The 22,816-nt window shown below is 44.6% G+C and overlaps 1 protein-coding gene across 1 annotated transcript in view; it reads right to left on the bottom strand.

The window, feature by feature from the left end:
- The window catches only part of Htt (huntingtin), a 116,213-nt gene that overhangs the window by 34,812 nt on the left and 58,585 nt on the right, over window positions 1-22,816 (bottom strand). The window contains exons 29-41 of the mRNA XM_013023885.1: window positions 20,111-20,221; window positions 18,083-18,160; window positions 17,377-17,600; window positions 16,317-16,395; window positions 16,046-16,207; window positions 14,255-14,310; window positions 12,531-12,679; window positions 9,859-9,995; window positions 7,648-7,764; window positions 4,266-4,388; window positions 3,772-4,007; window positions 2,798-2,940; window positions 997-1,204 (exon numbers count right to left, since the gene is read on the bottom strand). Of these exons, the coding sequence (XP_012879339.1) occupies window positions 997-1,204; window positions 2,798-2,940; window positions 3,772-4,007; window positions 4,266-4,388; window positions 7,648-7,764; window positions 9,859-9,995; window positions 12,531-12,679; window positions 14,255-14,310; window positions 16,046-16,207; window positions 16,317-16,395; window positions 17,377-17,600; window positions 18,083-18,160; window positions 20,111-20,221 (1,823 nt within the window). The remainder of the gene's footprint in view (window positions 1-996; window positions 1,205-2,797; window positions 2,941-3,771; window positions 4,008-4,265; window positions 4,389-7,647; window positions 7,765-9,858; window positions 9,996-12,530; window positions 12,680-14,254; window positions 14,311-16,045; window positions 16,208-16,316; window positions 16,396-17,376; window positions 17,601-18,082; window positions 18,161-20,110; window positions 20,222-22,816) is intronic.

Genomic DNA, 22,816 nt, shown 5'->3' with positions numbered 1-22,816 from the left:
TAGGAGCTTGGCAGAAATGCAGGCTCCCAGGTCCGAGCAAGCTAATGCCTCCAAGTGTTACCTAGACTAGCTTTCTGGCTGATTTATGTGTACCTCTTATAAGCACAGAGCTGCCCTCCAGACTACTAGAGCTCCTACAGCTGAGTTGCTGTGACAGACCTAAGGCATTCTCTAGGCATTTTGAATACTGTTTGGCTCTATCTCTTCTAGCTGAGTGATCACAAGTAGTCAGGAAGCAGCATTGCTTTTTCCTTTGCAAATTGCACGGAGCATGAAGACAGGCAATCATATCCCTAACAAGATGCCTGGTTAGATAGAAGGCCCGACAGAAGCCCCATTTCCCAGTACCAAGCACACTAGCACTTCTGGATCTTTTCCTTGAAGGGTTTTCAAGCTGTCCAGAAACTGTACCAAGGACTTGGCATGGCTCACTGCTTTCACTTCCAAACATGAGTGAATGTCTGAGTAAGCACCTGGACACCAGGGCTTCAGCCTGAAAACATACGAAAGTGGCTACACATAACCAGAAACTTAACAGTAAGTCTTTCTGAGTAATTTTTTAAAAATCCTATTTCCAAACAGTTGTGAAATTTGCTAAATAATTACTTCATTATCTAAGAATAACCAGAACCACATTTAACTCATAATGCAGTTATTACAACATGTCTCGCTGTGGAACTAATTTAAATCCTGTAACCTAGCAGGAGGGACATGGCCCGACAAGAGCATCAAGCAAGACAAAAAGTGTCCAAGAACCTGTCAAAGACGATCACGTTGAAAAAGCAGCTGCTCGCTTTGAATGCCGATAGTCAAACCACATTCTCCCCTACAATACAGTGCCTATGAAAGGAAGATTAATAATACCGCCAGGATTCCACAAAGCCTCACGAAGAATGGAAACTGAAAACGCCTTCAGAGTAGTCAAGCCTCAAATCACGGAGCATCTTGAGCCAAGCACTTGGCAGACACCCTGGGCTGAAGGAGCCATGTACCTACTTGGGAGTCTGTTGCACCTCTGCCCACCAGCAGTGGTCTGTGTGGTTGACAAGCAGCAGGATCTGGCACCAGAGGAGCACCAGGGCCGGGTGCGTGGGCACCATGGAGCGCACGCGCGTGTTCAGACTCTCTAGGGTGTAGAAGCTGCCCTCACCACTGTCGCTGCTGAAGAGTTTAGTGGCAGCTGCTGTTATTCTCCGGAACATTCCTAGAACCAAAGTAAATGGATTATGGGAAGCTGCCTCCTGTCATCTCAGCCTAGCACCACATAGCTACATGAAGACTTCACATCAAAAATGCATGGGTGGCTCTTTCCCGTGCCACATGGTCAGAGTACGTGGTACTTAGAGAAGTCTGATTCTCTAAGCAGAAATACATACTCTACTCAGGCCAGAAAGCAATGCCTGTCCCTCCCACTGTCTTCCCCTCTGCTGCTCAACACTGCCACATTCTCCAGACTCTCCAAGCTGGGTGCTCCAGAAGCCTGGACACAGCTACACCTAAGGAGACAGCCAACACAGTGTCACACGTCACTGAGCACAGGCCACAAAGGGCCTTCCTGGAACTGGGTCACAGCCGTGAAGCAGCACAGTACCCTCACTTGCTCCTTGGCTTGTTGGTAACTGAGCGACACAAATACCACAAAAGGTTTTTTGGGTGTTGTGGTTGTTCTGAAAATTTAGACATTATCACAGGAGGCAAACAATGTGATCTATTTTTCAAATCTGAAAACATATTCCTTCTGTCTTGAAACCATAATTAATTTTGAGTTTTATTCACTCATTGATTCCAAAATGAAAGCTCAAGAAGTATTTTTCATGGACTGGCAATCGGCCACCTGAGTCACACCTCCACTTTAGGCATTTTGCTTGTTATTAAGCATCTCTTGAATTTGCATGTCCAGCCTGACTCTAAACCACAAGATCTCAGCCTCCTCTGCAGCTAGGATTACAGGCGTGAACCACCAGCATAACTATTTTTTTCTCTGCCAGTCCTGGGGCTTGAACTCAGGGCCTAGGCGCTGTCCCAGAGCTTCTTTGGCTCAAGGCTAGTGCTCTACCACTTGAGACCCAACTCCACTTCTGGCTTCTTTTTTGGTGGTTAACTGAAGGTAAGAGTCTCACAGACTTTCCTGCCCAGGCTGGCTTCAAACCATAATGCTCAGATCTCAGCCTCCTGAATAGTTAGGATTACGGGCCTGAGCCATTAGCAGCTGGGATCATAACCACTTTTAAGTATACAGTTCTGGAATTAAATACATTGACAATGTTGCCCAACCAGCAGCACCACCACCTATCCTGTCTGTCCTCTAAGTGTCTCATGAAAATGAGATCCAACATTTGCCCTTTTGTGTTTGGCTTATTAGCGAAATGCCCTCAAGAGTCACCCATGTTGTAACATATGTCAGAATTATTTTCCCTTTTCAAGATGAAAACTCCATTTCTAGACAGTCCAGCTACCTAATGCACCACATACACACCAGCTTTTGTGTATCGATTATCCCACAGCAGACACCAGACGTGTCACCAGCTTAGCTACTGTGAGTAACAGTTGCTGTTGTGAACATCAGCTTGGCACACAAATCTCTTCCACTCACCCTGCTTCCATTTCTTTGGGCATCTCCCCATAAGTACAACTGCTGGACCACATGGTCTCAGATTTACTCTTTTCATTAGCAAAACATTTTCAAATGGCACAGCAAACACAGAAGAGCTTCCACAGCACAGCCCCATGTCCTAAGAGCACACTGTGCAGGAGAGAAGACACTGAAACACCACAAAGATGACTCCTCATCGCCTACCAGACTTGAAGATGTGGATGAGGCACATGAGCAGTGTGCCTAATTCCTGGCAGTAGAAAGTATGCTGCTGTTCACTCATTTCCACTTTCAGTTGTTTTGTAACAATGTCCTCTAGAAGAACACCAGCCAGCTGTAACAGAAACCTGAAGAGGGGGGGGGGGGGGGTGTAGGAGGGTGGTGGTGGTAGAGATGGGGGTGGGGAGGAGACAGACTGTGAGAAGGTAGCCATCATAGGGAGAGGGCGACAGTGAACAGGTGACCACCACAGGGACGGGATGACATTGAGCAGGTGACTGACTGTCACAGGGAGAGGGCGACAGTGAACAGGCAGCTGTCACAGCGCGTGTAAACCAAGTATATATGGGACATAGACACAGTACGTTAGGTAATGTAAAAAAGGTACACTAAACAAAGTGGCAGAGAATGTTTCATTACCATTACTTGTATGTGCATGCACATGTGCACACTGGGATTCCAACTCATGATCTGAACATTGTCCTTAAGCATTTTTGCTCAAGGCTGGTTGTCTACCATTTGAACCATACCTCTACTTTCAGCTTTTTGGTGGCTGATTGAAGAAAAGAGTCATAGACCTTCCAGAACAAGTTGGTTTTGAACCACAATCTTTAAAAATCTCAGCCTCCTGAGTAGCTAAAATTACAGATATGAGCCACTGGCTCCCGGCCCCATCACTCTGGCTCAGTGACGTTGTTCCCTGTATTCCACCTTCCTCGCTTACGCATGAAAGCAACCACACCACCTTCAAAATGACATCTGTATGTGTGGGGCTTTTTGGCTTTGTGCTGGTCCTGAAGCTTCAATTCAGAACCTCGCATTCTCACTCGGCTTGTCCTGCTCACAGCTGGCACTCTACCATTCAAGTCATGACTCCACTTTTAGCTTTTTAAAATTGTCTGCAGTCACCATGTGACCTCCCAAAAGCTACGCATTACAAGGTTAGACAGAACGCATACCTTGAGAATATTTCTTCTGGCAAACACTTCACTTGTTTCCTTTCAGTGTGTTCTCCCATTGTTGAGCTACTGTCTCCATCTCTTAAACGGTTGATTACCGGACAGGAGATTAAATAGGGAGAGAAGGAGAGCTCCTGAATACGAGAAAGAACAATATCTTCAGTTGACTGGGAAATGAGAACCCTCAGAATGGCTAGGATTCCAGATATCCACAGTTGAACAGTGCTCACAGATGCCTGAAAGAAAGAAAATACATAATTAAAGAAAGAAAAAGATTACAATTTCCCAGGTCGTCAGTTCCCCTACGAGATGAATCGTATCACTCCTGCAGTGAGTCCCTGCGCCCCCGGTTCTCCAAGTGTGGTGACAGCGGTAGCACCAGTGGCGGCTGGGGAGGTGGGAAAGGAATGTTGAGCCCCCAAACGAGACTGAGGCAGCGCTGTGCTCCAACCCTCTTTCCCACGCAGGCAAATTGGGTGCATCAGGTGACTCACCATTGTACTTGGCGTGACAAACATACTCCGCAAAAGCATGTCCACAGGACGGAGGGAGGAAGGGGCCAAAATCTCAAATAAGGTATTTAACACTCCAAGGGCTTCATGAGAATCAATATGCATCTGCAGAATTGAACAGCAGACATTTCCACATAGGCCAACGGAACGGCAGCTTCACAGACAGCAGGCTCTGTATCTCCAGGGCACCCACCACCATGGCCAGTAGCACCCTCCCCTTAGAAGCTTTTAAGACAGCATGGTGTCTGCTGCACTTCTCCCTTTTTCTCTCACTCCGTTCTCTTCCTCTTTTCATGGTACTGGAGACTGAACTCAGATACTCAAGCACTATACTACCTAAACCACTCCCCCAGGCTCGGCTGGATTTATTCCACAATAAAAACCTTCTATAAAAGATTCCAATACACAAAGGTGTCACAATGGACAGAACCGGAGGTGCAATGACCAGCCTTCTGTGCCCTGCCCCTCTCCCAGTACCTCCAGACAGCACATGGGACAGCACACACAGCCTTCCCACCCCACCTCGCCAGGCAGCCACGAATATTAACAAAGCAGCACATTTCCCTATCTGAACTTTCCCATGTCCCTGCAAGCACATACCTACCTTCACAGAGGGTTTTGTTTTGAAAAACCGTATTAGGTAGGTGTTCGCCTTTTCTCACTTAACAATACAATGGAGAACTCCCAAGGCAACTGCCTACAAAACCTGTTACCTTTTTTTTTGGCTGAGAATGGAACTCATTATCTGGTGCTTCTGCTCCCTGGCTGACACTCTTACATCTGAGCCATGCCTCTACCCTAACATCTATTAACTTTTAATGGACACAAATGATTACAAACTAAGCCTACAGCACAATGCAGTCAATCATTCCCCTAGTACTTGCTGCTGACCAAGTCCCACTTTCCGTTACTGCTGAGGGTGAATACTTCCTTCAGTGCCACCTCCTCTTCCTCTAGAATCCCCATGTCCACACGCCACCTCCACCGGTGTGGTCTACAGTAGTGGGTCCTGGTTGTGCCAATGACTCTTCCCATTCCTCTCTCCACAGGTGCTGCCCTTCCTCCTGTTCCCTCATCTAGCACATCTCTTTCCAACATCCTCTTCCTGTTGAAATTCTGCTCTGTCTGCTTCTCCAAAATCCCTCACTAGTGCCCCAGTCCTGGCAATGCCAGCTGAGACCCCAGGACTCCCACATCCACCCCCTTGCTCCTCCATGGAAAGTCTTTCCCATGCTTGGCTTTAGGAATCCCACATCTGAGGTTCCTCACCTCTACCACAAAGAGGCTGTGCCTTCTCCATACTTGTCTGAGCTCTATGAAGCCCGATCCAGTGGGCTCAGACCAGGGCTTTTCTCCAGCAGCTTTATCCACCTCATCCACCCCTCTGGGATCCTGTCTAGAGGCCAGTCTCACCCTTCCAAGGTGTGTCCACTGAGCAGACAGAACGAGGGGTCTCCGTTCCCAGTCTCTGTGTTCTGTCCATAGGACCTCCACAGGTACCCTGAAGTTACTAACCCAGCGCCTCTCCCTCACAAGCCACATCCACATATCCGTTGGTCCTATTTTTATATTGTGTCCAAAGATGCTACTAATGGTGAGTACACTCTGCCATGGGACGGCTCCTGTACACCACTCTGGGAGCCTATATTCATCTTAGCAATCAAAATAATCCAGGTAAAACTCAAATCATATCACCTTGCTCCTTTGTAAAGCCAAAGTGCCTTCTTCCTGTGACTGCTCCACCAGGCTGGTCTTCTGAACCTATCAGGCAGGCTCCAGCCCCAGGCCTCCTCACAGCTGACTGCTGTTTCCAGGTATTCATTAGTCACCCACCCTCCATCCCTCCCATCCCTCCATTCCTGTCCCTCCCTCCCTCCCTTTTACTCAAGTGTCAGCAGCCATTCTGGGTAAGGCCTTTTCTCGTCTCCAATGGAATGTAGCCCTCACTTCTAGGCCTTCCTCCTCAATTTTTTGCACAGTACTTACTACCACCTGATACTTGTGTATACTTTATTCATTCACTGCTCTATCTGATCTTCTATACAGTATCTGTCCCAATGAAACTCTTAATCTTTGATGATAAGTACTTTTTAACTGCTTTGTTCATTAATGTGGCCACTGCCAGTACCCACATGACTGCTAAGCATTATTGCAATAACTCACATCTGTATTAGGGTACTGACTAGAGACCTTGCCAAGAGTTTCATATAATAAACATCAGACATTCACAGAAGCAGATGTTGAGCTGGGCATTTGTATGAATTCAGGCTTATTTACCTGTAGTAAATAAACTCCCATGTAAACATGTCTACCAACAGGCCTGGGGGCCCCCCTGCTCACTCCTAACACTGCTTGTCCATCTCACCACGTGCCCCTTCATGGTCCACCATGGAATTACAACATGGAATTACCTGCTCAGTCTACGTATATATACGTTTTTAGCAAGTGCCAGAAACTGTGACTCGCACTTGTTTAATGTAGACAAATGCTGCCCAGCCACAGCAGGGAGCTGGTAGGCTTTCTGGTGGCAGTGTATACACCCCGCAGCCCTCCGCCACTCTTACAATGGTGTTGGGAGAGGCACAGCCTCCCGCGCCCTGGAGTCCTTGTGGTCCAGAACCACTGATATGGCACAAGTGAGAGATCAGATCTTCCCATTGCATTTTTTGTTTTTTTTGGTTGGTTGTAGGGCTTGACCTCTGGGCCTGGGCACTGTCCCTCACCTCTTCAGTTCAAGGCAAGCGCTCTACCACTTGAACCACAGCACCACTTCTGATTTTCTAGTGGTTTATTGGAGGTAAGAGTCTCACAGACTTTCTTGCCTAGGCTTGCTCTGAACCGTGATCCTCAGATCTGAGCCTCCTGAGTAGCTAGGGTGACAGGCGTGAGCCACCAGCGCCTGGCTTCCCACTGCATTTTTTAGAATAACCAGTTATGTCATTTGATTCTTGAAATTCTGATTCAACGATGGGTAACCAAGTGACTGTAGAAATGATAAGGGTCCAGATCTTGTTTTCAACCCCAACCAGAGAGGGTTATTATGGAAAAAGAAATTCATCTAGGCTGGGTACCAGTGCCTCAGGCCTGTAATCCTAATCAGGAGACTGAGAAATACAAGATCACAATGTGAAGTCAGCCTGGACAGGAAAGCCCAAGAGACTCCCTGTACTAATGAACCAGCTAAAAGTTGGGCCGGAGGTGTGGCTCAGTGTTAAGAGTGCCATCCATGAGCAAGAAAGCGCAACAAGCATGGGATCTTGTGTTCAAATTCTGATAATTCTATCATCAAAGCATAAGTCTACTATGATTTGATGATCACAACCCACAAAACTACACAACAGCAAACCAGGGCCGGGTGACAAACCTGCTGCTTGGCTAACATAGGCAGGATGATGTCGGCGACCTGCCGGGAGAGGCGCTTCCACCGGTCCTCACTCTCTTTGTGGCACTGCTGCAGGACAAGGATGAACATCTCCAGCACCTGCAAGAGTGTTTGTATGCAATTAGGAAACCTCTCGCCCACACAATCTTTCTGTTCCTACAAGTCTACTTCCCACACGGATCCCACTCAGCTGGAAGGCTCTGGAATTCAAACAGATGTAATCCCCATGGAGATCCACACAAATGTGGAGAAACCAGAGGGAAACACAAGTGATGGAGCAACAAGCTGCTGTAGGGAGTTGCATAACTTGCACCATCATTAGTATGACTTGCAGTCATTACTGCTTCTGTGGGATTTATAAAATTGTATGATCAATGATAAGGCACACAATGAAAATTAAACTTGTAGTAAGTTTGGTGAGGTATCCACCCTCTGCGGTGCCCTGCTGCTCTGTGCACATTCATTTCTTTTGCTGTTTGCAAAGGTGCTCTATTAAGGAACATTTATTTCCAAGAGTTGCACAGGGCTGAGGATAAGCTAATTAACAATAATTTCTATACAACAGCATCTGTAACTGGGCAGTGGTATGGTAACAAGGGGTGGCCAGCCTGCTGCCTGCTTTTGTAATGTGCTATCCATGTTCACGCTGACCCTGTCTGACAGAGATGAACTGTTGCGAAGGAGACTGCAGACTTGCGAAGCTGCTCATGCTTATGACCTACTGCTTCACAGAAGAAGTTTGCGAGCCCTGACTTCTAAAATGTAAATGGTGTAGAACACATATCCACCTCTGGAACAAATTCTTTTTTTTGGGGGGGGGGGGGGAATCTGGTCGTGGGCCTGAACTCTGGGCCTGGGCGCTGTCCCTCAGCTCTTCAGCTCAAGGCTAGCGCTCTACCACTTGAGCTACAGCTCCACTTCCGGCTTTTTCCTTTTTGCTTATGTGGTTCTGAGGAATCGAACCCAGGGCCTCAGGCATGCAAGGCAAGCGCTCTACCACTGAGCCAACTTCCCAGCCCCCTCTGGAACAAGTTCTATAAAGTCTCCTCCAACTACCTCATCTCCATTGGCTTCTCTCTTCAGAGGCCAGGTATAGAACTTATATCACACAGGAACTTATTGCCCCGTTGTTTTAAGAAGGTGATAGAGTCTCAATGAGATGTGCTGAGAGAGACTTTGTCACGACCCTCTTCTCCAGGGCTCTACCAGCCCTGCTGTGCCTGCCAGTTCAGCTGCACACACACACCACTCCGTCACTATTTTTTATTGTAATCATGTGGCGTAATTAAACTATTAGGTATATAATGCTACACAGATCGAACAAAATATAAATGCACAATCCCCAATGCACAAGATAGTATTGTTTCTTTTGTGAAGACCTTATGGCTTCATAAAGATTCAAAGACTGAGAGCTAAAAAGAACTAACTAAGTGAACACCAGGCAACAGTGTAAGTTTCAAGAAACAGAAAAATCAAGAAAGCTACATTTCTACACTCAGACTACTCCAAAATGTTTTAAATTCTTGTTCAAGGTTAAGGAAAACAAGGCCAGAAACTAACTAAAAGAAAACAGAGCTTAATTCTGTTAAGTTGAAATTAAAAAAAAAAAAGAAAACAAAAAGAAAAAAAAGCCGTTAAATTATTTCAGATTTCAATTATTCTACTTTTCTGACAACACTGTCAACTAATTGATTCTTTTTCTTTTTTTCTTTTTGTATGCCAGTCCTGGGGCTTGAACTCAGGATCTGGGCATTATCCCTGAGCTTTTATGCTCAAGGTTAGTACTCTACCACAAGAGTGACATCTGTTTGAAGTTTTTTTTTGGTAGGTAATTGCCTGGACTAGCTTCAAATCATGATCCTCAGATCTCAGCTTCTTAAGTGGCTAGAATTATACGTGAGCCACTGGAACCTGGCAACTAACTGATTCTTGAACCCTGTCTTAAACAAAATACCTCTGGCCACATTTAGTATCCTGAATGATGGATAACTGTCAGCAAGGTATCAGTGGCCTCTGGGGCTGTGCAAGTTTTAAAGATCCAACCTCACTACATATCCAGTCACTCCTGGCCTTCTCCCAGTCCCAAGAGAGCCTGATGGTGGTCCAAAGTAACATCCAATATATAATACACAGGACTCCCTAGCATTTCCTTCCAGTGATGTATAAATGACTATTGCCGTTCTTTCCTCTTACCTGATGGTACTGGATGAGTCTCAACAACATCGACACCACCACTTCCTTCTGGGTTTCAAGCTCTTTGCCTGCATCAGCCTTATTTGTTCCCCTTAACACAAAGAGGTCATGAACTATGGGCTGCAGAGCTGGTATGGCTATGGGCACAAAAGGGAAGGCAAGATGGCTTTACAAGAAGATTAGATTTGGGAGACAGTTTTCAACAGCTCCATCATATTTTCAAGAAATAAAGAAAAACTCTTTGTTTGGTTTATAATAAGGGATGAATTAAGATTACCAGTGAATGTTGTAAAATTATCTTGGTATTGTTGTAGAAGGATAAAGTTCTTCTCTGAACACTTACAAGATTTTTAAAGATTTAAAGAAAAAAAAAGAAAACTAAGATTCCTGTAACAAACACAATGTCATTTCTGACAAAAGGTATCCCAAAGCCAGGTGCTGGAGGCTCACAGCTACAATCCTAATTATTACTTATGAGGCTGAGATCTGAAGAACCTGGTTCAAGCTATCCCAGACAGGAAACTCCCTGAGACTCCAATTACGTAGGAAAAAAAAAAAAAGTCAGAGGTGGAGCTGTGGCTCCAAGTGGTAAGTGGTAGAACACTAGGCCTGAAGCACAAAAGCTCAGTGACAGAGCCCAGCCCCAAAAAAGGCACCAAAAAAAGAGGAAATTCATATTTAAAACTCTATTTGAAAACTAAGATATCCAAACAAGCAAAACAGCAACATGATTTAATTCATAATCTACTTGATTAACTTAGAAACAAATCAGTATTTTTCCTATAGAATACATTTGAGTCTGTCGTAGATTATTATACTGTTTTAGTAAAGTACTGTTTAAATTAGATAAAAGAGGTTTTCCCTGTATAAAATTAGCTATTCTAAGAAAACCATACAGAGAAAAAACTACCACAGAAATGACTTGAATTGCACACCACACAATATGACTCAGCAGCACGCTCACACTCTTTGGTGATACCACACATATAGATTCTCTGATACTTGGTGACACACACTGACCTTCAATCTCAATCTCAATCTCTCTCTCTCTCTCTCTCACACACACACACACACGTATAATCAGATGATAAGTGTGTGTATGCATACTTGCTGACCCTCAGTGTCATGGACACACACTTCTACCTACAATGACCCGCAAAGCACACTGCACATTGTGCACCCTGCCCACAATGTACACATACAGATAGAGACTTTAACCCAGGGGACCCTGGCATGTTCACATGTGTCCTGTCAGTGACATGCACGCAAGCATTTTTATATATGATGAATATGTCCACAAGGACACACTTGCTGACCTTCCTTCAGATGACAAGTGTCCCAGGAGCAAGCTCTGTGTGGCAGTGCCACCCTCACAGGGTCTTAAGATAGATCCTTACCAAATGTCAAGAATCTCCAAATTCCTGGCAAAGACACAGGCAGGAGCCAACAGGGAAATACTGAAGACCAGTTTTAGAAGTTCAAGAAAAAGGTTCATAGTACATCCTTAAGACACACACCACCTCTCTTCACGGGCTGAAGGGACTACCTGAACAGCTGGCCGGCTGTGTGGTTCCTACTTAAGCTCAGGTGAAATGATCTACCAACGCTGGCTTCATCCTCAGGCGGGCACTGTGATGAGGTGCCAGGGTAAAGGAATGTCCGCTTTAACAATAAGTGTGCTTTGCTAGTCATTACTTAAATGTGCAGTGCATTTGTATACAGGATACATGTGGACTTATCATGAAAAATAACTTGGTTGAGCCGGGTGCTGGTAGCTCATGCCTGTAATCCTAGCTACTCAGGAGGCTGAGATCTGAGGATAGAGGTTCAAGGCCAGCCCAGGAAAGAAAGTCCGTGAGACTCTTATCTCCAATAAACCACTAGAAAACCGGAAGTGGTGCTGTGGCTCAAGTGGTAGAGCACTTGCCTTGAGCTGAAGAGCTGAGGGACACTGCCCAAGCCTCCCCCCCCCAAAAAAAAAAAAACCAACAAAAAACCAACAAAAAAAAAACTTGGTTGAATATTTATCTCCCCCGCAAAGAGCCCCAACTAAATCAGGTCCCCACTACATCCAAAAAAACAAAAAGCCCACTAAATTAGCCTAATACCCGTGAAATAGAAAACAAAGTAGATTTATATCAAGCTAGAACTGTAAAATTTCTGAGTCTGGGGTTGTAGCTCAATGACAGAGCACTTGCCTAACAAGTGTGAAAAATATAGATTTGATTACAACCCCTCCCCCCCCAAAAAAAGAAGAATAAAAAAATTACAAATACTGTGTTTTCTATAAACAAACAAGGGAATTTATATTCAGAATCTATCTTTATCTTTTTTTGGGGTGCTAGTCCTGGGGTTTAAACTGCACTCAGGGCCTGGGCGCTGTCCCAGAGCTTTTGTGCTCAAGGCTAATGCTCTACTACTTAAACTCCACATCCAGCTTTTTGGTGGTGAATCTGACTTTTTGGTGGTAAATGGCAAATAAAATCTTATGGACTTCCCTGCCTAAGCTGGCTCTGAACCCTGATCCTTAGATCTCAGCATCCTGAGTAGCTAAGATTATAGGTGCACACACAGTGAAAGTGGGCACTCACAGAGTTGAAAGTGGGTAGAAGAAGACTAACACTGCTGGGCATATCATGACACTGAAGATAGGGAAAGGGGTATCCTGTTACCATGTGTCACAGCCTTCCTCCCACTGGCCATGATGCCGTCGCACAGCTGAATGATCTTAGGAATCCCGATGATCTGTTTTGAATGGTAACGCTCATAAGATAGTAATACCAGGAAGAAAAAGATGTTTGGAATAATTGCCTCTGATTCCCTGGAAACAAAAACATCCATTTAGACATTTCTTCTTATTAAGGACACATGATCAATACGAAAAGCATAAACTAACTGAAGATTCAACATCAAGAGGTGGTGAAAGTTCTGAGGTAAAAAAGATTCAGCAATCTAATTTTACTCTGCACTTTTAACAGTGTCCTGGCTCCGTGCACATGGAGAATGTGTCTGCTGGACCAAGCAGAAGGTACCTGACAGCCCTGGATGCCCAGCATATGAAATCTTCCTAATTCTCCACTGTCCCTTCACTCACGAACAAATGAACACTAAAAAGAGAAAAGTATAATGCCTAAAACCACACAATCAAGGTTCCACATAATCAGAGTAAGACCTGGGTATGAGAAACTCAAAAACACTTTCCTTCTACACAGTGTTCCACAAACTTCTTATTAAGTACTTCAGAAAATAAAGAACGGCAATCTTCTATGATTATAAACCTGTAACAGGCACTGCAAAAATGCACTAAAGCTTTAATATATAGTAAGGAAAAGCTGTAGCTAATAACTGAATAATCACTGCTTTTATTAAAAGCTTACTTTAAAAATGCTTTTGGCCAAGTGGCTAGTGGCTCACTTCTGTCATCCTAGCTACTCAGGAGGATGAGATCTGAGGATCAGAGCCAACCCTGGGCAGACAAATTGGAAATAATCTTATTTCCAACTAACCAGAAAAAGGCTAAAGCTTAAGATATAGCTCAAGTGGTAGAACATTGGCCTTGAGTGAAAAAGCCAACCTAGATCTCAAGCCCCAGTACTGGCACAAACACACACACACACATACAAAAGCAACAAAAGGGAAGATGGCTCAGTGGTAGAGTGCTTGCCTTGCATGCATGAGGCCCTAGGTTCGATTCCTCAGCACCACCACATAAGCAAAAAGAAAAAAGCCGGAAGTGGAGCTGTGGCTCAAGTGGTAGAGCGCTAGCCTTGAGCTGAAGAGCTGAGGGACAGCGCGCCCAGGCCCAGAGTTCAGGCCCACGACTGGACCCCCCCCCCCAAAAAAAAAACACACAACAAAAAAGTTTTCTCTTAGAAAAAGTCATGATCAGCTAGGCATAGGTGTCTCACACCTGTAATCCTAGCTATTCAGGAGGCTGAGATCTGAGGATCCCAGTTCAAAGCCATCTCAGGGCAGGAAAGTCCTGCCTGAAATTCTTATCTCCAATAAACTACTCACAAAAAAATGGAAGTAGCACTATGGCTCAAGTGGTAGAGCACTAGCCTTGAGAACAAAGAGGCTCAGGGACAGTACCTAGGCCCTGAGTTCAAACCCCAGGACCAACCCACCAAAAAAAAAAAGTTGTAATTTACAAGGTGAAAAGTCATCATTAAAATTTTGAGATGTAAATTGAAAACTGATAACATATGTAATTACCAGATACAGAACTACTCATAAACCAATCTTAAGAAAGCTTCTATTTATTTTTAAGAGAAGTAAAAAAATGTCTAGCATACTAATCATATTTCAAAGGATGCCTAATAATACTTTAAGGTAAATTTTCTTCTTCACAACATATAAATACAATGATAGAACTCTAATAACAAAATACAATTACCTGAATTGGCCTACTTCGATGTATTCAAATTGTTTCAACACAAATCCAATGAACACCTATAATCAGGAAAAAGTTTCACATAAATAATAAGATAACAATGTTAAAAAAAGTTTTTTTTCTTCCTGCCTAACTGTATAAATTTTGACCACAGATAAGCAGATGAACTTTTGATAATCAAGAATTCAAATCCACCGTAACAGCAGTAACAACAGAGAACTTCCAACAATCCTTTTAAAACCAAGTTGAGTACAAGTGGCTCACTGCTTTAATTCTAGTATTGAATTGGTAGAGACAGGAGGATCAAATTCAAGACTCGCCTGAGATCCAGTGACACTTTTAGAAATAATAAAGAAAATAATGACAGAGCAGAGAATGCACTATATAGGCCTATAATCCTAGCTACCTACGGGATGAAGAAAGAGGGTTCCACATTCAAAGCCAGCTTGAGCAACACAGTGAGAAGCCTGTTTCAAAAACACGCAAAGGAACTGGAGACCTAGCTCAAATGGTACACACAAGCCTCTTGAGTGAAAAAAGCCGAATGAGAGAGCAAAGCCCAGAGTTTAAGCCTTCATACCAACACACAAACACAAACAAATAGTAATTTAAATTAATTAATTCCAGGGCTATCAGGTATCGTTCAAAATCATATCTATTCCAGGAAGTAGCAAACAGAGCAGTTCAACCCCCAATGACACACAGGGCATGGAGACAGCCTCCTCTCCAGCACACAGGGGCATCCAGTACTGAGCACCAGAGGTGGTTTGTGCCGCTATGGAGTCACTCTTGCCCTCTGTGGAGCAGTCCATGGCTCCCTGGCCAGGCCAGGATGCTCCCACAGACCATGGAGGTTCCCATGAAATCACACTGGCGGATTCTGAGGGCCCAGGGTATGATGCTGACGTTCAGCACATGTGCAATGAATAATCATCTGAAACTCAATACTGGATCCTGACACCCAGGGGAACGAACAGGCTGATGGAAATCACCAAAACAAAAGGGAGGCCCACGTGCTCACAGCAAGAAAACAGACTTCTCTCAGGTGGGAGGCTGGACAGGAGCTTGGCTCATGTGAGACAGGGGTCCAAGGTGAAGCACTCGCTATAGTGAGTTTGACACCCATGCAGAGGCCCAAAGGCACAGACGAACTTTGGCTGTTCTCCCTCAGAATTAAGGGTCATTCTAAAGGAGATCTTTGAAGACAGAAGGAATAGCAAATATTACTCTCCTACTTGGAAAGAAAGGCTCCAAAAAATGTGATACGCCTAGGATAGGGTGGGGAGTTGATTTATTTTCTCTGTCTATAAAGAATTCCCAAAGAGGTCATAGTGTCTAAACTGCAATCGGAGAACACCAGTTTCCCAGTTCTGCTGAGTCAGAACTAAGAAAATGTGGGGAAAAAGGCAGACTGAATGCAGCTTTGATGGTTTCATTCTAGAATGCAGCAAATCAGTGCCCTGCTTCCCTTTGGATACCATGGTTATGGCCTGAAAGTTTTTGTCCCTATGCATCTGGTGTACCCCTTTCTGCCCCCACACCCTTCCACTCTTGTCTGTTAATCCTATTGGAGCATGGCACAGACTTGTGAGTTAGGACCAGGGTGCCCACACCTGCTTGTCAGCCACACACCTGACCTTCTGCATCTACTAGTTTCATGAAACAGACAAACAGGAAGAAGCTGGGGCAGGGGGGAGGGGGAATCATGACAAACCTCCCATTTCTCTACAGTAAATGCCAGTATTATTTTGGGATAACCGTTACTTGATGAGGACACAAGGGAGAGTGACAAACCTGATCTGAATCCAGGAGACAGTAATTGACCCGTAGCTGAACCAGCTGTGCCAGCAAATCCAAAACCTGCTTCTGCAACTGCACAGATGTTGTAGTGGTGTACTGTTTTAAAGCTTTTATAACAAGGGGTTCAAATAAACGAATATGGTTGTGAATAGCGTTCTAGTAAAGAGAAAAGAAAGAAATTGATAGCTATGATGTCCCAAGCTCAATGAACACTCATAGTATCAAAGCTCCATGCTCACTTTGACTCCAGCTGCAGGGCATTTACCTTATCAGCTCGATTCTTTGTGACGCTTGTGAGGTTAGTCTTCAATTGGGTGGACACTTTCTGGAGTACATCAAACCATCTGATAAATGGGCAAAAAGAAACAGAAGATTATTTTCCATCTCCTCTGTCCTCAGCTATGCTCAGTTGAAACTACTGTCATGTTCACAAACTCAGAACACGACTAAGGGAAAAAGAACTAAGAAGGTCATCATGCACTAGTACCACACACTGCATGTGTGGCTGCCTGACTGCACTGGTTCTAACACCTGAAAAAGGCTACTGAAGCCCGCATGTGCTGCTATGGGATACCTGCTCCTCAGTGCTGTCTCTAGAATTTGAGAGGAGATGACAGCCATTCGGAAGACAACATTTGATTTTCTTGAGGAAAAAAACCTTTGAGGTTTATGTGTGAAGGCTACTTGGGCCCACGAGCCTGAGATCAGCCTAGGCAACATAGTGAAACCCATACCAAAACATTTTTAAGCCAGGTGCAGGTAGTTCATACCTATATTCCTAACTACTCAGGAGACTGAGGATCACAGTTTGAAGCCACCCCCAGCAGGAAAATCCATGAGACTCCTATTTCCAATTAACCACCCCAAAAAAGCCGGAAGCAGAGCTGTGGTTCAAGTGGTACAGTTCCAGCATTGAGGAAAAAAAAAAAAAAGATAAGAGTATTACATAGGCCCTGAGTTCAAGCCATACTACTGGTACAAAATAGAAGAAACTAAAAGAAAAGGACCTGTGTGTCTATGCTTTCTATATGTGAGCACACTGTTTGCCCCACTGCTATGAGTACAATTTAAGAGTTAGAGTAGTGCTTTGCAGGCAGCCTGAGATGACATAATGTCCAAAGCACAGCCCATTGGCTGGACAGGGCGCCATTTAGAAGGGCCTATGCCTTACTCACCTTTGCAGTAACCGTATTTCCTAAACTTGTTCCAACACAGGAAGCTGTTAGAAGACCCTGGCTAACTTGTTTTTATTTTTACTGCTTTTGCCAAGTATTCCTTGCCTGACATCTGTGTCCCACCAATGGCAGATCACACCACACTCTTACCCCGAGGCGTCATGCTCCTGCTCCACCTGCACCATGTTCCTCAGGCTGGCATCTGCCAGGGCTTGTGTAAAGTGGGTGTATGGAGCCATGAAGCAGTAGTGATACAAGCCTGGTCTCATACTCGAAGAGCCCAGGCGCTGGGCTCGGCCTTGAGACTTGCTGGGGTTCCAAGATAAGCTGTCAAACTGGGAAGCCAAGTTTGTTCCAAAGAGCGTCTTCAGTAGCTGAAGTGAAAGAACTGAAGCATCAGCAGCTCACCAGCTGACTTACTGTAGATGAGCAACATTTTAAGATTCACACTCCCAACTAGTAAGTAAATCCAGCCAAAATTCATAATGTGCATTTCTCATTAGGAATCCCTGCTGCTGCCCAGGAGACCCTGCTGTGCAGTGTGACTGGTGCCTCAGACACAAGTTTGGGTTTCCCTGTGCTTCTATGTGAGACTGGGCATTCTGATCAGAGACCTGCAGAGATAGGAAGACCAGGGCAAAGCAGAAAGGGACCAACACAGCTTCCATTGTCCTGGGCTCTAGGATGGATGTGGAGAGGGGGGAAAACCTCCAATCATCCAGGAAGTGAGAGAATGGCAGCTAGGACCACCCAATCCTTTCTGAACACATCTCCAGCAGCAGCTTCTGAGGAAGCAGCATTCTGGTACCAGGCCGGGGCAGGATGTGGGACCAAGGATAGGAAATGGCACTCTTACCTGCTGAACGCAAACCGTTGCCATCATTGGCTCTCGACTAAAACAGGATTTCAGGTAACCAAGGATCTCTTCAACACACTGTGGAAAGAAAAGTAAGATACTAAGAAATTCACAGATGATCCATTGTTGTTGTGAAACCTACACAGCAATCAAAGATGCAAGATGGCTCCATTTACATTTTGTACATGTAAGGTTTTTAATTTATTATCCTGAACAGTATCCATACAAGGTATTGAAATTAAGCCAGGTGCTGGTAGCTCACGCCTTTGATCCTAGCTACTCAGGAAGCTGAGATCTTAGGTTCATGGTTCAAAGCCAGCCTGGGCAGGAAAGGCCATGAGACTCTTTCCTCCAATTAACCTCCAGAAAACTGGAAGTGGTGCTGTGGCTCAAGTGGTAGAGTATTTTCCTTGAGCTGAAAAGCTCAGGGACAGTTCGCAGGCCCAGAGTTCAAGCCCACGACTGACCAAAAAGAAAAAGGCAATGAAATTTACATAGGCATATGAAAGCTGCTTTCTTGAATACTTTTACACACCTATTTTTTCACTCATTTGTTTATTCAACAATGACCAAGTATGTAGGGTCTATGATGCTTCCAATCATATTTTAGGTTAGGAATTAGGAAGTGTGCAAACGAGTCCAAAGCCCTGCCTTTGTGGATGTCTTCTGGCCTATGTATTCAGCTGAGCACATCACCTAATGTAACACTGTGATTATGCCAGTGACCCCTGGAAGTGTCTCACAGCAATCTGCAACAATGTGTAAAGTAATGGCATTAATGTTACCATGTTCAAGCCTTCCTGGTCAGTGTTACCTCTTCCTTCACCTCCATTTTCCCCCTCCTATCCTTATCCTGAGGAGATCTTGTTTTTATCATAATTAAAACCAGAAAACTGGAAGTGGCACTGTAGCTCAAGTGGTAGAGTGCTTGCCTTGAGCTGAAGAGCTGAGGGACAGTGTTCAGGCCCAGAGTTCAAGCCTCACAAATGACCAAAAAAAAAAAAAAAGTATACAAAAGGATGCATACGTACTATTTAAGTGTAAGAACATTCTATAGATACATACTATATCTTTTTTCATGTGTGCCTGTCCTGGGGCTTGAACTCAGGACCTGAACACTATCCCTAAGCTTCTGTGTTCAAAGCTAATGCTCTACCACTTGAGCTACAACTCTACTCTCAGCTTTTTGCTGGTTAACTGGAGATGAGAGTCTCACATATTTTCCTGCTTAAACTCCTGAACTCTTCAGATCTCAGCCTCCCTAGTAGATAGGATTATAGGCATAAGCCAATGGCCCCTGACACTGCATCATTTTATATGAGGGATATGAGCATTAATGAATTTTGGTATATGCAGTGGGTGAGTTGGAATGGGAATCTTAAACCAATCCTCAGTGAATACTGAAAGAAGACTATACTGCATTTTAGTTGAGGATAAACAAATGAAAAGGGACTGTCTGTGAGTCACTTTAAAACATACTGGACATGAGGCGTGCTGATAGAGGATTAGTGGGGATCTATACAATACAGAAGAAAAACTTAAAGGATTTAAAGAATCTGTGTGGGGATGTGATGGTGTCCACCACAGAATATATGTTTGAGACTTTCATTATAAAATAGAGTAGGGAAGAATCAAAGAACATGAGTTTCCTAGCTCTGCCATAACCTAAGACATGAAGAGAGCCAGTCACTCACACTTGCTCAATCCGGTTTTGCCATGTAAAGAGCTCAAGGGGAAAATAAATGATTCACTAAGCACATTAAAAAACCCAATATTCTAGAATAAACTAGGTTTAATATAAGATAATGTGATTTAGAGAAAATAGGGTATGATTAGAAATGACTCTTCCTCTACCAGCCCCAACCCATGCATTTTATAGCTAGGACACGAAAGTGTTCAGGTCCAGGACAGGAGTACACAGGGGCAGAGAGCAGTCTTCCCGGGCTGTGGTGCCTGGAGCCTGAGGTACCATCCTGGTCCCTGGGCTAGGCTGACATCAGGTTCGAGAGGAAGAAATGAAACACAAACCTTCCCAATGTCCTGCAGTGTCGCCAGCTCTAGAATCTGAGAAAGAACGTCCAAGGCAGAGCGCAGGAACCCCCCAAACTTCTCAGTGCTGTTCTGAAGATCCAAAGTGACCTTGGCAAGGTGGAAGAAGAGAGCACAGGGTTACTGGCACCACCTCAGTTCTGGTTATCTACAACAAAGACACAAATGCCATCTGCTGCAGCCAGAGGCCTCTGTGGACTGGCCATCTGGGTGTGTCTACTCACTAGCTATTTCAGGGATAGTCATCCCATCCTGCCACAAAATAGTAAATCAGTCTTATTACAATTAAATTAAGATTCTGAAGGATCCGGCTTACTTATACAGAAATTCTCCTATTTTCTAGAATCAGAGGATAGGACAGGGGGAAACCAACTTTAGTATGCTTCCAACAGACTAGGAGGAAGAAGAGGAGTCCCTGTAGTGAGACCCTGGGACTTGATATGATGATGTCATGGAGGGCTAGAGCCTGGAAGAGGCTCCCCTCCAACTTCTTCCCCTAGATAACTGAGAAGGGGAAAGAGGAGAGAGGTGTGGGATTCTAGAGTTCAGGTACCCAGAGAAGGCAGTCATGCAGTAAAAACTAACATAAGGGGCTGGGAAGGTGGGTCAGTGGTAGAGCACTTGCCTTGCATGCCTGAGGCCCTGGGTTCGATTCCTTAGCACCACATAAGCCAAAAGAAAAAAGCCGGAAGTAGCGCTGTGGCTTCAGTGGTAGAGCGCTAGCCTTGAGATGAATAGCTGAGGGACAGAGCCCAGGCCCAGAATTCAAGCCCACGACTGGACCCCCCCCCAAAAAAAAAAAAAACAAACTAAGATAAAAGGGACAGCATGAGTGCTTAAGAAGTACTGAACAAGTCCTGGGAGACTGGAAACCACATAAATGAGACCAGAGACAGGAAAAGGATCACAGAGAAGAAAAAAAGGGGGTGTGATATGGAGTGTGAAGACGGAAGGAAAGGAAGAGAAGATGATAAGACACGTATCAGGACAAGTCAGCCACTCCAAACACAGCGACACTGAGGAGTAACATAGGAACAGAGAACCAAGGAAGCAGAAATCCAAGTGACTAAGAAAGCCAAAATTAAGGTGGAATAAGGTTACAGGGAGGAAAAAACGGCAAACAGGGAGAACAAACATTGGGAACATAGGAATGAAGCCTCTAGCTAAAGATGACATGAACTAAGCTAAAACACGTTTTTTTTTTTTTAAAAACCAAAACAAAATAAAAACAAGCTGGGCCTCAGTGGCTCATGCCTGGAATCCTATACTCAGGAAGCTGAGATCTGAGGATCATGGTTCAAAGCCAGCCTGGGCAGGGAAGTCTGTGAGACTTTTTCTCCAAGGAACCACTCAAATACTGGAAGTTGCAATGCTAAAAGTGGTAGGGCTAGAATGCTAGCCTAAAGCTAAAGAACTCATGGGCAGTGCCTGAGTTTAAGCCTTATAACTGACCAAAAAAAACCCCACAACAACATTCTTTTTTGTATGGACTGACATGTGGAACATACTAAACAGAGGCCCTAGACTTGCATAAAATGTGATGATACATTTTTTTTTTATCAAAATACCTTTTAATTTAAAAAAGAAAAGCTTCTCTTTTGGAGGACCAATACTGGGGCTTGAACTCAAGGTCTGGGCACTATCCCTTAGCATGTTTACTCAGTTGATGTTCTAACACTTGAGCAACACATCCACTTCCAGTGTTTTGGTGGTTAATTGTAAATAAAAGTATCACAGACTTCTTTTTTTGCCAGAGTTGACTTCAAACCTCAATCCTTAGATCTCAGCTTCCTGAGCTGTTAGGTCTGCAGGTATAAGCCACTGGCACACTGCATGATTCAAGATTTTATCTTTCAAAATGATCACTATCCCTCAGAAAGAAGCCAGGAGGTTTATAAATGATTTTCCAGCCAATTAAGAAGTTATCTATTAGTACAGTGAAAGAGGAGTATCTATCTGGGACCCCTTTATTGAGACATGTACAAGTACTGTGAGACATAATCTTTAAAAATTCTTCAAAGGTCACCTGGTTCTGAAGTAATTCCCTACACTGGCCAAGCACTGGTGGCTCACACCTGTAATCCTAGCTACTGAGGAGGCTGAGATCTGAGAATCATGGTTCAACGCCAACCCAGGCAAGGAAAGTCCATGAGACTCATCTCCAATTAAGCCGGAAGTGGTGCTGTGGCTCAACTGGTAGAGCGCTTGCCTTGAGCTGAAGAGTTCAGGGACAGCGCCCAGGACCAGTTCAAGCCCCATGACCGACCAAAAAAAAAAAAAAGACTCCCTACCCCAATAGGAAAATTTCCTTAGATGGAAAGGGGGCTAATGTGCTCCAAATACCTGAAACAGGTTTGTGTGCAACACATGTCTTCCCTCGGCAGACCCATGAGGGAGACCTGCACGCTGCTGCACTGTGATGTGCACCTCAGAGGGCGAAGCAGAGGAAACTTGCATACAGAGCTACATGAGATGCCTGTAACCTGGCTGAATGGCCTAAGAAAGAGGCTGTGGTGAGCCTCAAGGGTGCACACCCAACACACCAAGCCCCCAGGGTCTCCCACTTGCATATGAACACCAGCTATTCTGAGAAGTCCATAAACCATAAGAAATCACTTCCCTACTATAAAAATCCCAGATCTGTAAGTGTCTGTAAATATCGGTAAAGCTACCATAAGCCAAGCT

Source organism: Dipodomys ordii, unplaced genomic scaffold, assembly GCF_000151885.1.
Source record: "Dipodomys ordii isolate 6190 unplaced genomic scaffold, Dord_2.0 Scaffold71, whole genome shotgun sequence".
Lineage (NCBI taxonomy): Eukaryota > Metazoa > Chordata > Mammalia > Rodentia > Heteromyidae > Dipodomys > Dipodomys ordii.
This window is presented reverse-complemented; position numbering and strand designations above follow the sequence as displayed.